The sequence below is a fragment of the Poecilia latipinna genome, unplaced genomic scaffold (genome assembly GCF_001443285.1).
Source record: "Poecilia latipinna isolate Pla-1442-1.1 unplaced genomic scaffold, P_latipinna-1.0 Scaffold1044, whole genome shotgun sequence".
NCBI lineage: Eukaryota > Metazoa > Chordata > Actinopteri > Cyprinodontiformes > Poeciliidae > Poecilia > Poecilia latipinna.
Genome location: NW_015113660.1, coordinates 305,909 through 321,041, shown reverse-complemented (window position 1 = coordinate 321,041; position 15,133 = coordinate 305,909). Strand labels below are relative to the sequence as shown.

At 36.7% G+C, this 15,133-nt stretch overlaps 1 protein-coding gene and 1 long non-coding RNA gene across 18 annotated transcripts in view; one reads left to right on the top strand and one right to left on the bottom strand.

The window, feature by feature from the left end:
• Positions 1–15,133, bottom strand: part of plekha5 (pleckstrin homology domain containing, family A member 5) — a 132,690-nt gene that overhangs the window by 2,466 nt on the left and 115,091 nt on the right. For 12 of the 17 annotated variants that reach the window (XM_015051425.1, XM_015051424.1, XM_015051422.1 and 9 more), the window contains 11 exons: positions 11,607–11,669; positions 11,447–11,527; positions 10,640–10,789; positions 10,456–10,557; positions 8,851–9,009; positions 7,440–7,598; positions 5,883–6,003; positions 4,938–5,053; positions 3,202–3,417; positions 2,414–2,575; positions 1,489–1,622 (listed from right to left, as the gene is read on the bottom strand). In XM_015051425.1, coding sequence (XP_014906911.1) covers positions 1,489–1,622; positions 2,414–2,575; positions 3,202–3,417; positions 4,938–5,053; positions 5,883–6,003; positions 7,440–7,598; positions 8,851–9,009; positions 10,456–10,557; positions 10,640–10,789; positions 11,447–11,527; positions 11,607–11,669 — 1,463 coding nt within the window. The remainder of the gene's footprint in view (positions 1–1,488; positions 1,623–2,413; positions 2,576–3,201; positions 3,418–4,937; positions 5,054–5,882; positions 6,004–7,439; positions 7,599–8,850; positions 9,010–10,455; positions 10,558–10,639; positions 10,790–11,446; positions 11,528–11,606; positions 11,670–15,133) is intronic. The other 5 variants (XM_015051430.1, XM_015051438.1, XM_015051432.1 and 2 more) reach the window with 2 other exon arrangements.
• On the top strand, positions 2–14,945 carry LOC106959105 (uncharacterized). The gene is made up of 2 exons (XR_001427278.1): positions 2–419; positions 14,720–14,945. It is a non-coding gene; the product is annotated as an uncharacterized LOC106959105 (long non-coding RNA).

The window sequence follows — 15,133 nt, the reverse complement described above, 5'->3', positions numbered from 1 at the left end:
AAAAAAACACAAATGGCTTCTGTAGTGCATACTGCAGCTTTTATATATACAGTGCAGTATATGTGGCTATTTGGGCGCTTATATTTTGCTTTTTTCCTACTTTTTTTTGCCACGGTTAAATAATAATAGTGATAATAAACTATAATGTCATAAAAACATAATAAGGATGACCATAAGTGCTTTAGATTATTAATTTTATTTAAAGGTGACCCATTGAGCAGGTTAGGATCAGTCTATGGGCTACAACGAAATATATTCACTACATTTTTTACACAACATCCTTCTGAGATAATGAGATTTTAGTCTGTGTCAGTGTGTTCTGATGAAATGTTCTGGAACTCAGCTTGGGTTGCTTGGTAACGGGCAGAGTTCCACTGGGGTTGCTAGGTAACGGGTCTGGGCTTCTCTGGGGTTACTAGGTGAAGGGCAGTGCCTGCTGATTTGTGACGTTATATATGAAAAATGTTTGAAACAGCTCACTTTGTAGACATCAAAAACATTAACTAAATGTCAAAAACTGTCTGGATGTTTTTTTATTTAAGTGCTTGGGCTGTTTTTAGAAGCAGTAGAGACCCAAAAAGAAATACATAAACACACAAAATGTAAATTTCCCCTTTATTTAAACTTTTTGCAGCACTGGTGGAGTGCTTTATTCACAGTTATCAGACATGCAGAAAACTGTCAGGAAACAAACCACGAGTTCCTATTTGCAAATGTTAATATCAGACAGAGATAACCTAAGTAAACAAGCTCATCAATATTTAATCTAGGGCTACAAATAATGGTTATTTTATCTAAATCTGATTAAAAAAAATAAAAGTTGCCACATTCTGTAATTTCTTCATTTAACCACTTGGACTTTTTAATGCAATATTAAAAATACAGTAAAAGTTGCAAATAAACAGCTATGTTCCTTTTTTGAATAATAAAATGAAAATTTCACAGACTGGAGTGGTTTTGATGGGAAGGTTCTTCCTATTTGTGGTTCTCTGGAGTCCCAAAGCTTTAGAAATGGTTTTCTAACCCTTCACAGACAGATGGATTGTGAACGACTTTAATTCCAACCTGTTGTTGGATTACTTTCGGTATGTTGCTTCTAAAATTGTTGTCAGCTGTTGCATTTTTTTTAAGTTAAGTTAACCACAGTTTACTGAAGCTTTAACAAGGGGTAGCAATCACATTTTTATAGATTTTTCCCCTTTAATCAGCAAAATCATACCTTTAAAACTGTTTGTTGTATTCACTCAGGTTATATTTGTCTAACATTAAAGTTTGTTTCACGATCTGAACATCTGTAAGGGGGAAAATACTTTTTACAAACACAAACTTGTTTGTGACCTCTAAGTTTATCCATAAAGCCTAATTACTGAATCTGCTGAGAAATATTATTTAGCTGCAAGAAGCTCCTTTATATACAAGATATTTCTCCTATTAAGTGCCTGAACAGAAATGTCCATAGTTTAATATGACCGACTCGTGTATATTTACCTGTTTTTTGCTATTAGGGCTTTAATACGATCCACTTTCCGCCGCTTATCGGCTTCCTGCTCAGGACTCAGCGGCTCTTCTGGGTCTGACTCAATGTAACGCTCAGGAATCAGAACTTTGTCTGGAACAGAAAGCTGGGAAAGAAAAACAAGAACCTGTTAAACATTTCATATAAATCAACTGCTTTGTAGATGACAAATAAAGGAAATAAAAATGATGCTGATACAGTTTAATAGATTTCCTCACCCGTTGTGTTTTAACATTAGGACTGAAGCTAATGATTATCTTAGAAATTATTCTGACAATTAATCAATTCATTAGATAAAAAAGTCACATTCTGTAGATTTTTTTGCTTAACCACTTAAGCCTTTTTTACACAATATAGAAATACATTAAAAGATGGAGATAAGCAAATAATTAGTTCCTTTTTTAAATAACAAAAATAAATTTAATTGTCTAAAATGTAATAACATAGTAATCCTTCAGTGAATGTTTGATCATTTGCAGCAAAGGATGCTAAAACAAATATTCTATACTTTCCTGTTGATTATTTTTTCAATTAATAACTGGATGGCAAAAGGTGCTTATTAGAATTTTTATTTTTATTTTTTACAGAATCTGAAGCAGGTGATACTAAAACTGCCACTTGAGGAGTTATGGGTAGAACATATTCACAGGCAGCAGATTTTCTTTTTCATTTTAAATGCAAAATGTATTTATTTTTTGTATTGTGGCTTGATTACTGCTCTGACTGTGCTGTTCTTTCAGGAAATGGCTATTTTTAGAGTCATCATATTCCAGTTAACGATTTAACAATTACTAAATTATAAGACAATTATTTTAAAAAAATATCGATCACAGCTGACACCACACCAAACCTGTCTAGTCATGCCAGGGTGTGGTGACTGGTGTTCTGCCGGTTTACCTCTCGATCCAGGTTGAAATGATCGTCCTGCGAGGACTCTTTGAGGCGGGCGATCTCCTCTGCGGGCGTCTCCTGCTCCCTCACCAAGTTCTGGTGTCTGAGCGACGCCTCCAGCTCCTGAATGTCACTGCTCATCACCTCATCTCTGCGCCTCATTTGGGACTGAACATGACAACAAACAAAACAAAAAAGACAAAATTACAGGATTTGATGTGACGCGTAAGGAAAAATTCACCAATCGGTTGAAGATCATAACGGCCTGAAATCTACAGACGCATACAATCAATGTTTAAACAAATTTGCAAAGCAAGTATGATCTCTCTGTGTGAATAACAAGGTTCTGGTGACCAGCAGAGTAAGTACATGTAGTAACATACATGTAGGCTGTATTAGCTTGCAGATAAAAGCTGCATTAGAAAAGCTAATTTTGTTAGTCCAGCAGTAAATATCACTGACATTTATCTTAGTATTACACAGGGGTGGGCAGAGTAATCAAAAGTTGTAATAGAGTATTATGTGGAATGTATTTATATAGTTCATCTGTTAGATAGGAATGACTAGAGAGCTAATTGTAAGCTTGTGGTTTTTTGTTGTTGTCATAGCAACTCCATAGCAACTGCCTGCCAACATGGCTGTCAGTTACAAATTTCACAGATGTGTGACATCACATCAGAGCTATGATTAGGTCACCTTTGATAAAACATTGAAATCTGCAGATCCGAACTCAAAGAAAACTGAATACGAGTATCAGTCATTAAATCATTAAATGGGTGTCAATTGACCAGCACCTTCATGCTGTGGAAATGATTCTCCCTGTTGAACGATTGACTGCGTGAGGGCGTGTTCTCCAGGCTGCCTCCCCGGAAGCTCAGCGACTTCTTCTTCTCCCTGAGGGAGCCCTGCTGGTGGCGGCGAATCCTCTCCATCTGCTCCTCCACGCTCATCCTGGGCCGGCTGCCGTCCACCGCGCACAGCTGCTGCTCCACGGCGCTGCGCGGCCGGTCCTAGACACACACCAAAACACAATCCTCACTTGAACCGTGACTTTGCCTAAAGCAGAGAGCCACTGGCTTTTCCCACAGTAAAGTTCAAGCACTTTCAAGCATTTTCAAGGTCATTTTTCAAACTGTTCCAGCAGCACACTTTGGAGATAAAAACAATACAACTCAACTGCAAAAGACAGTTTAAACTCACTGTTTTATGATACAATTTATAAGTGTTGCTAATAATATCTTGAGATCGTATTCTACATTCCACAGCAGGGGCAAGTTAAACTAAAATAAAACTAAAATGGTAACTTTATTTGATAGGGTGCGCATAAGACTGTCATGATACTGTCATAAACATGAAAGGAATATTCATGAATGTTTATACCTGAAGTGTCATTCAGTAAATGATGACACTTTTAATGCAAAGTTGATACTTTTAATGAACTTTTAACACAACTTTTGGTGAAACTTTGAATTAAAAGTGTCATTATTTACTGAATGACACTTCATGACAACAGTCGTAAAAATTTATGAAGGTTCCTTCATATTCAGATTGTGACTTTATTACTTTATTCTCATAATTTTATTTTTTATCATAAGTACAGACCCTGTGACATGGCACGCACAGTGAATATAATTTAAAAATAGCACAACAATATGGCCAAGACATCCAGCACTGCGACAATATTGCCACAGTAGTGACTTGTTTTTATGTGCGAGGTGAAATGGTGTCACGCTCTAGTTAGGTCAGCCCCCCTGATGCAGCTTTAACTGTAAAACTGGGGATTGTTGAATATACTGTAAAATTTACCAACAACAATAGAGAAAAAGTGACTTCTTAGACTGTTGCATGTTTTATTAATGTTTCCGTTCTGAGAACCAGACTGAAGTGAAACCCAAACAGCCTGGCTGCTGTTGCTGGCACGCTCCTGCAGACACACATGGCTGCGCTCTGAGGGCTCGGGGCTTATTACTGCCTGAATAGAAGAGGCTGATGATGTGAAGTTGCTAATTTTCCGGTTTGTGCTTTGCTGAAGGACTCGCAGATGTGGACCTGGTGTTAAGTCCAAGCACCGTCCAAGCTGGACTGAAGCTAAACTTTACTAGCTTCAGAAACAATCCAGTCGGAATTTCGATGAACCGTACATAAACAAGCGTTTACAAGAGATAGATTGTGTTATATATTCATGTTTCTTTAAACAGAAAGCCGTGCAGACACACTGGGAAGGGGACACACCCTTCTGCGTGGTGCACTAATGATATGGTTGGTGTGTGTAAAATGATAGTGTTTGAGGCTGGAAACTGCATAAAGCTGCTTTAAGAGCATGAGTAACGGCCTGGCCATGTGTTGCACAACTTGCACACAATTAAAATGGGAATAAATACAATTTGAGAAAATTAGATGGTGTCAAGTTCACAGCTGCCTACAAAAAGTTCACCATGATAGAATCAAAAACAGTAATTTTGTGCCATTTCTGCAGATTAAACAGCTGAAAAACTGGGATTAAGTTTCAGATCTACGTTTGGTGACTGACCGTCCTGAGATCAGGCTTCTTGGTTTTCCTCAGTGTGACATAAGATGCGATGGAGGAAGACTCAGGCACTGGAGATTTGGTTCTGGGTGGGACGATGCCAACAGGGTAAGACATGCCTAAAAAAATAGTAAAAAATGTTAACATTCAAATAGTATCGGAAAGATGCAATATCTACAGAGGGATTATTTGTTTGCAAACATGGTGGATGTAAGAAAAAGCCAGCTTCCCTTTAAACCATCGCCAGTTGCCATGGTTACACACGGTTTCTGTTTTAACATGGGCCAGCATGTGTTTATTACAGCATGATAAAATAAGCTATGCTACCAAACTGACATTAGTGATTAAAATAAGTCTCAATGACCCAAACGCGCTACATGCAGGTGAGTGGAGGAAAAAATGACAGAAACTTCAGTGGCTGGACTTTAGCAAGAACATTAAAGCAATTCCGTTCATAGTAAAACCAGCTCTCACTGAGATCCACTGAGTGTCTCTAAATATGACAAACAAATCCATGGTGAGAAAAGGCACCAAAAAAGGTTTTTTGTAAAACTGTAAATTGACATAAAAAACTAAATCCACCTATTTTGGTCATAACTAGCTGTCATTTTGACTGCAGAAAATTTTGCACTGTTCTAATAATTTTTTTTTGGTCAGGCAAAAATAAAAATAGATAATCAGTTTATAAAGATTATTGCAGTGTTTGGTCATATAAACAGAAAAATCCCATAAAATTCACATGTGAAAATAACTTGTGAAAACCATATACTACATACAGCTGCAGTCATCAAGGCAGGTGGTAAACTAAGCTGACAGAAATCAAAAGTGCAGCAGGTTGAATGGGAGGCAACGGGAGGTTAAAAATAAAACCTCCAACATCTGCTGCAGATAACGGGTGCAGTGATCTGCACTAAGCCATTAAGATGTATGTTTTTTACTGGTTCCCACCTTTGTTTCCCACATGCTCTCTGTCAGACGGGTGTTCAGATCGGTCCTCTCCGTTGTTCTCGTCCACCTCGGCCACGGTGGTCAGCTCTGGTTCACTCTTATACAGCCTGTAGTCGGGACCCTGCAGACGGAAACAAAGTTAACGCACATGGAGAACAGAAATACATGCAACTGTAGTTACCATTCAGTTAGAAAGCAGGTGGACAAATTCAAACTTAGGCATGGTTTATAGCAGGGATGCAAACAATTAATCAACTTACGATTAATTGTCGATTAATGGTTTATTAGATTATTGTGAGTTCCAATCGATTAATTACGAATTAACTAATAACGACCTTCTTTTAGTGTTGTAGTTTTACCGTCATCCACAAGAGGGTGCTGCTGGTCATCGTTAAGCAGAGTCAATTGATACAGAAATAAAGATGGCAGGCCATACCAGAACAGGAAAAAAAACCAGTCCAAACCTTTTCTATTTTTCTGTGCAGCAACCCAAGAGGATCCTGTTTTCCTATATTTAATCAGAGTTGGGTAGTAACTAGCTACATGTACTCAATTACATTTACATTTGAGTAACTTTTTTGAAAAAATTTAATTTTAGGAGTATTTTTACTACATTGTACTTTTTACTTAGTAAATAGAATAATTTTATCACTAGGTATTGTTGTTCTTACTTGAGTAAAACTTCTGGTTTCTCTGCCCACTGAATGAAGAATAAACATGTTTTAACCAAATATTCACCAGACAGAGACGCACAAAGGTTTTGTTAAAGTTTTATAAGATTTTTATTGAAAGAAACAGATTTGAAGAATTTTTTTTTGTCTGATGATGTTATTTTTTGTTACTTGCATGAATTATTGTCATTTTTGTCCTTAAAATGCCAACATTTCCACTTAACTTTACATTTTGGTCCATCTGGTGATGTAATTTTTAAACATTAGATGATTGATAATTTGATCAGTTACTCAGTACTTGAGTAGATTTTTACCAAATACTTTTTTAGCCTTACTTTAGTCATTTCTTGGACGGCTACTTCTTTCCTTTACTTGAGTGAAAATATGATAAAGTAGTGCTACTTTTACTTGAGTACAATTTTTGGATACTTTGCTCAACTCTGCATTTCATAAACATGTCAAAGTTTATTAATATAAGAAAACCACAACTTTCTGTTTATCCAGTCAGTGTTTAATACAGCTGACAAAATAATGCTTTAATTCAGCATATTATAAAACTGTCGGCCTTCATGTTATGTAAAGAAGGTTGTCCATCTTGATAAATAGAAAACTAAGGTTTTTAAGAAACTCTGCGCTTATCATTTAATCTAAAGATCAATCAACTTTAGATCAACTCATTAATCGATAACTTGCATCCCTCGTTTATAGCATGAACAGAATAAGATAAAGGTTCGGCTTCAAAAATGAAACTAAATCAAAAAAGATGGAAGCATTTTGAGGAACATGGATGTGACCCAACTAAAAAAAATAAATAAACAAATCCAGTGAACTCAGGGATGTGATGAAGCGGTTGAGGGCGGCGAGGTCAACAGGTCAACAAGCTTACGCTCTGTGAGCTATTCCTTTGATTGGCCTTCCTGTCCTCCGGCCTGTGGAGTGACGCGGGCCGCGCACCAGAGTGAGAGGCGGGCAGAGGGGGAACGACAGGGGAGTTCGGCTCGTAGGAATGGGGAAGAGGCGGCCGCGGGGGTGCCGAGTCCTCCTCCTGGGGATTATATAGGGCATTACAGGACAGGAAGCAAAGGGACACATGGTGCCACCATGCAGGATCAGGGCAGCAGCCATCTGCTGCAGAGCCGTTTTAGCCCATGGTGTGTGCTGACCATCTGATTAGCCAGATAGCGCCTCCTCTATTGTTGCTGCTTGACTGATGTGAATCTTTAGGGCGATTTATGCTGTTTGCAAGAGGAACCGGCTATTTCTGGACTCATTATTGCAGAAGATTAAACACTTTTTTTTTTAACTAAAAATATGAATATAAATAATATAATAAAAAAAGAAGCAACTTTTCTATTCTATTCAAAAAGACAGGCTAAAAATTTAGGGCTGAAATGATTAATTGTGACGAATCGATTATTGAAATAATCATCACCAAATATAATAGTCAATTAATCTTTAACTGGAGTGTACACACTCAAACAAATCTATAAAAGAAATCTATAAAAAGACAAAAATTAATCCAAATTTCAGTTTAGATTCAGAAGGACAGGCTAAAATGTGGAACTGAAACAATCAATCGGATTAATCATGAATCGATTATTAAAATATTAATCGACTAATTCAGTAACAAATTAATTATTTACTGGAGTATTCAGACTTTTCAAAGAAATTTGTAAAATCAAAGACAAAAATAAACCCCAATTTCTGTTCTGATTCAAGAGGAAAGGCTAAGAAATGTATAATCGATTAATCACATTAATTGTGATTAATCGATTCCTGAAATAATTATCAACTAATTTAGAAATTGATTAATCATTTACTGGAGTATATAGACTCATATAAAAGGCATTTTCTGAAAGAACAACACACTCAGAGGAATAACTAAGCAAAAACTTTTCAAAAATATATACATTTTGTACTTAAGATCAGAAACAAATCTCTAAATATGCCAGAACTCCTCAAGTGGCAGTTTTTCACTTTGTTCAAATTTAGTAAAAAAAAAAAAATCTCCTAATAAGCACCTTTTGCTAACAATTATTAATTTGTCAATATAAAAATAACCACCAAATCAGCTCTACACTTTATTAATGTTAAGCAGAAAGGGCTGAGCTTTTCACATTTATGTTCGAAGGATAATTTTTGTTGCAGCCGCTTTGATACAAATAATTCAGAGTTCACTAAAAGAATGCTAAGTTGTAACATTTTAAGGAATAAAATGTTTATTTCGGGTTCAGAACGTTCCAGTTTTTTATCTGATTAATCATGAGTTGTTGCAAAAAGGTTTAAAAGCGCCTCACCTCATTTTTGTGCTTACTGAAGTTGGAATTGGACCCGTAGAAACCCGTCCCGTCGGCAGCATTTCTCTGAGCTTTCTGTTTGTCCAGGGCCTCCATCACATCCTGAATCCTCCAGAGCTCCTTCTGGATGCGGACGTGCTGCTGGCTGGGAGGCTCCGTCTGAGAAAGCAAACCAGTCGGTCACTGGTCTGACCGATGCTGCATCAAGGTCAGCATATACAACCAGAGTTGGGCAGTAACTAGTTACAGCTACTCACTTACATTTAAATTATTAACCTTTTGGGAAAAATTACTTTTAGGATTATTTTTACTTATGAAGTATCACTACTCTTACTTGAGTAAAATTTCAGGATTTTCTACCCACTGAATGAAAAACAAACATGTTTTAACCAGAAATTCACCAGACACAGACACACACCTGCAGGTTTTGTTCAAGTTTCATAAGTTTTTTATTGAAATAAACTGATTTGGAAAAATGTTTCTTTTGCCTGATTCTCATTTTTGGTAATTATGTTATTTACGTGAATTATTTGCATTTTGGTCTTCAGAATATCAACTTTTCCACATAACTTTAAATTTTGGTTGGTCTGATTATGTATTTTTTAAAATATTAAATGACTGATGTTTTCATCAGTTACTTTTACCAAATACTTTTTTACTCTTACTTCATTAAAAATATGCTGACGCAGTGCTACAATATCTGGGTACTCTACCCTCCACTCTATAAGACATACAGCCATGAGATTCCCATATCTTCGCTCTACACTCTTCTTCAATCGGATGTTACTACTGGTGGAAATGTCAAAGAAGATGACAGGAAGTAGTAGGAGAATGATTGCTTGCTTTTGTTTTTTTCTGGCTCCACCAGAGCTCTCACAGCATCCCACAGCTCATAAAAAGTTTCTGTTGACTCCATAGCTCTTCTGTAAAATCAATGACTAGTTTCCTTAAAACATTGCATACGTAGCCACTGTGGGCTTGTCGCCTGAATAAAACTCCAACATCTCCTCTGACTGGCTAATAGATGATGAGCACTAGTGTCATATATATCTCATGTAACTGTTTACATTTGTCGCTGTAATGTTTTTTAGTTATTTATTGCGTGAACAAGTTTATTCACGTGTGATCTTAAATTAATTTCTTATTTAATAGAAACATAAAATTGTATGTATATTTCCAATAAAGGTTTTCGCGCATTTTAATGGAAATGCAGCTACATGGTGAAAATCCCATAGGTTTTCTATGGGATTAACTTTTTGTGATTAACAGTGGTGGGTTTGTGAGAAATAAAGGTTGTCCAAATTGACATGCAAGTGTCTGACTTCTCTGCTCTGAAATGAATGAGAGTCAAGCTCCTTATTGCTACACTTTTCCCACAATAAAAGAAAAGATAAAATACAGACTTAATTAAAACTTGCAAAACAATACAGTCATCAATAATTCACTTTGCACTCAGCCAAGAGCCCTCAAGCAGAAACCTTGTATTTGCCAGAAGCATCAATAAAAAGCCTCGCTGAGTTTTCTCTGGGGCTCTAAAATTTACCGTTCTGTATTCAGTGTTAATGCTGCATTAACTTGTCATTCGTGGAAGATAAAGGATCTTACCTGTGGGCTACCAAGAGCTTCAAGCTGCTGCAGTAAATTGTTCTTTGCTACAATCACTTCTGCTTCTATCCGTTCAGACTCCCTACTGGAGCGCTCCAACTCCTAGGAGTCAGAGAAAACAATAAGGTAAAAACTTTCATCTTAAATTACATTAAAAAAAAGAGAGAGAACAGCCTGAACTCACAGCAGTGACTCTGGACAACTCCCTGCAGGTGCTGAGGAGGCCGCTCTGCAGCAGGTCTCTCTGCTGGATGACGCCCTGCAAGGCGGCCGGGTTTTCTGAGCCCAGCTCAATCTCCTGGCTGGCCGACAGAAGCGCCGTCTCCAACGTGTGCTAGAAAAAAAACACATACAGGTTATTAAATATATATATCTGACAAAACTTAATTTTTTGTTGTATTGGCAGCCAGTTAGCGGTAGCCGAATCAGAACGCAATGAAGATGTTTGGGTGTGACTAAAACTTTCAGAAATCTGGTAGAAAAGCTGAGTACATTTGAAATTAATCTGTGAAATTTTCAAGAAAAGATATGGAAATTTCTGAGTTTGAGAAGTTAAAAATGTTTGACTTTTGAAACCAAAACATCCATGTTTTTTCTAGAATTTTTTTTAGATTAATCTCAAAATTACAGAGTTTCTTTCTAGCAATTTTTTAAACCTTTGGAGCTCAGAAATTTCCTTGTTTTGAGAAAACTGTGTTTTCTAGGTGGAAATTTCCTCCATTTTTTTCTGTCCACAACGACCCTTATACACTGTCGTTCTTCTCTAACTTGTAACCCGGTTTTAAGTTGGTTTGTGATTAACCAAATGAATGTGTCGGACTAAATTTTCTCTCAACTCTTTAAAAACCTACAAAAATAAACAATTTTAAACAAATAAACACTACATTGCATATATAATTTAGCTTTATTCTTTTTAAAATGACGCCACCATTTGTCATTTTCTGTGCTGCTGTTTTGTCTGAGGATTTAATGATGACAAATGTCTCCTCACCTTCTCCCTTAACAGCTGCTGAAGTTTCTCCTCCTGCATCTTCCCCACCTTATCCTGCTCACACAGCCTGCTAATTATACTCTACATACACAGAGAACAAAAGTAAAAAAAAATATCTTACAGCAGAATGAATAAATGAATAATTGAGGAGTGAACTTACATCAATATCCTCCACCTCTGGCATGTACGTGTAGACCGGTTCCCTGTAGTCTTCTGGACTCATCTGTGAAGACGAGCGCAGCTTTAGATGGAGGTAACAGATCTGCACATACACTGTAGGATCTGGAGATCTAATGCAGTGCCATTACAAGGCTCTTTCACTGAGCCAGAAGATTAAACCCTGAACGGGAGCTCATAATTCACCACATCAGAAAACCTACATTACCCAAAACCCGCAGTGGAAAGCAGACGGCCCAAACACAATCTCTGTGCAGGTGGAGCTTGTGAATCATGTTTCTCAGGTCGTTTTTCTCCATCAGTGAGACAAGTTCGTATTATTGGAAACGGGAAAGGAAGGCATGAACATGAAACCAGAAGTTTACATACACCGACTGAAAACACTTATTTTTTTCTCACTATCTGAAGTTAAATCAGAACAAACTTCTCTTGTTTTAGGTCAATTAGATTTACCAAAATTATTTCTATTTTCTGAAATCCTCAATGATGAGAGACAGAATATGTCAGATATTTATTTACTGTGTCAATGTCCTCACATTGGTAGAACCGGTGTAACTGGGTCAAGTTAGTGGGTCGCCTTGACTGAGACTTAAGAAATGTATTTTGTGTAGATATTCAGCTTGGCCATCTCTGACTGGTGAGAAGCTGACGGAAAATTAAAACATCAGATCTGATCAAAGTAACACATCAAAGCTCTTCACTGTGGACCATAATGTTGGGTCAGGATCTCTTTATTGTATTCTGGAAGTGTTTAGCAATAAGGTTGAAAAAAGCACAAATATTTGAGAAGCCATTTAGAATAAAAATGTTTTATACGACAAGTCAAGCTCTGGTTGTTCATGCTAATCGCTAACAAAGATGCAAAACTGTGGAATCACTATCTTTGGTTCTGAATATTGGTAAAAACTTGCTTTGCAAGGTGTAGTCACATCTAAAAGACATAATAAATGTTTACTCCAAGCAGGAAGACAAGAAGAAATATTCTGTATGCTGCATTTTTATCTTCTTATATTGTAGTTTCTAAGGGAAAATAGGATAATATTGGTTTTGACAGAGCAAATAAAAAATCAATGCATCTCTAAACGCATAGGAACAAAGTGTAAATGTATTGTGTAAACAACAGTACTTCTAAATGCAGATCGAAAACTGTCATGTTTTTCCCCTTTAACTGATTCATCTGAAGACAAAAAACACTAATGAGGTCAAAATGTGACAGATTATGGAAGTAAATAAATATGTACTGAAACAATTTGTGAGACTATGAAAGAAACATTAGATTTCAGCTGCATTGGATCCCTCGTTTCCACAAAAATAATGTGCACATAATACACATTTACCAACTCTTTAAAAATATAAAACAATACAGTCCTCAAATATTGAGACAGTGACTTATTTCTGAGTTGATTTATGTTTCTAGCCACATTGGATATGAAACAGCAGAAAGAGCAAAAGATCAGATACAAACACAGTACACTGAAAAAACACCAAATATTACCAAGTATTTTTGTCTAGTTTCTAGTGCAAATAGCTTAATACACTTGAAATAAGACAAAAGTAACTTTTGAGAAATATATAGGAGCTTATGCATCTCTAAACATTTAGGAACAAAATCTAAATGTTAAGTTTATGTTTAGTTTAAGTTTACTGTGCTAGTTCTATTGAAAAAGTATGTTGCTATAAGTGAAAATATTTGCCAGTGGAACAAGTACTTTTTCTTTTTAATAAATATACAAGAATTATTGGCTTAAAACAATCTCCTATATCTTGCTGAAAAGTTACTTGTAAGTTAGTTTTGTCTTATTTCAAGTGTGCAAAGATATTTGCACTAGAAATGCTTGGAAAGATTTTGTGTTTTTGCAGTGTAAATACAATGTTTATAGCTTTTACTATTGAAGTACAATTATCTTACTTGTTTTGGTAGAAGACCTGTTTGGTTTCACAGTAAACCGTTTATTAATTTTAAGTCCAATATGAGAGAAATAAAAAATAACCCACAAAATAACTCACTGCCCAAATATTTTAAGACTCTACGGCAACATTCCTCTCACACGTTGAGTGGTTCACACACCTTCCCTCTGCTCAACCACATGGTACATTTAAAGCAGCAGGAACCACATGGCATTCCACAGAGAACATGCACGCTCTCCTGCAGCCCGGAGAGCCTCACGGTGGGGTCATGTGGACTACCAGCGACATGGGGAGGAGGACAGGGGAGGGACACAGACTTCTGGCTACGCAACAGGTGGGAATGCAGCTAGCTGGAGTGGTGCCGGTATGTCAATGAAAGGGTGAGACGGGTCCCAGAAGGGGTCAAAGAGGTGATGTCAATAACAGGGCAACCGCTTTATGACACTGGTGAAGGGAGAGAATGGTAAAGGAAGGTTTACTCAGAATATACCAGAATAATTTAAAGTGCTGAGTGGTTATATAACCTACAGTATGCTATAATTTTAAAGGTGACCTATTATGCTTCTTTGGACAGGTTAGGATAGGTCTGTACATTTTTTGCACAGAATCATTTTTCATTAGTTTGGTCAGTTCGTTCTGACAAAATGTTCTTGAACTCAGCTTGGGTTGCTAGGTAACGGGTGGAGTTCTGCTGGGGTTGCTAGGTAACAGGACTGGGCTTCTTCTGGGGTTACTAGGTGAAGGGCAGTGCCTGCTGATTTGTGACGCTATATGTGTAAAGTTGTTGAAACGGCTCACTTTCCAGACACCAGAGAACATGAATTAAATGTCAAAAGCAGTCTGGATGTTTTTTTCAACCGATCTAATGAGATTTTTAAGGATGCATCAATATGAACATTTTAGTCGATATTGATATCAGATATTAATATTGCTGCTTTGACTTATAACCGATAATTACCAATATTACATATATATATTTCTCTACTGGCACTCGCACGTGAAAATAGCTGCAAACAGCACGCAATTATACATACATCTTTGAGAAGGATTAGAAGAGCCTCTTACACGACCTACAAGAATCCAGCAAGTGGTTCTTTGATAGTAAGTCAAAAACAAAACACTTGTCTTTTACAGCACGTATTTGTACAGCAGTAAAACCAGCTTGCTGGAACTTGAATGGGTTGCTAGGTAACGGGGATGGGCTTGGCTGGGGTTGCTTGGTAACAGTGCAGTGCCCCTTGAGTGTGACTTAATAATCGGGCTGTTTTTGTTTTGTTTTCCCACACACACAAAAATATTAACTTTTTGCCAAAAAGTGACAGGGTGTTTTTTTTTTTTTTAAGTGCTTGGGCTGTTTTCCAAAGCATTTGAGATACAAACGGAAGTATAAAAGTGAGCCAAATTATGAATTTTGCATAATAGGTCCCCTTTAAATGTTGGACTCAGATTTTAGGAATAATGAAGAATCTTAACTGCTAAACACAAATGACACCATACTTTTGTACTGTAAAATGAATGATTTTTCTGGCTTTAACATGGGAAAATGAAGAAGTGATAATCTAGACACTTAAATAAGTTTGAGAAAATAACATTTTACTGTTA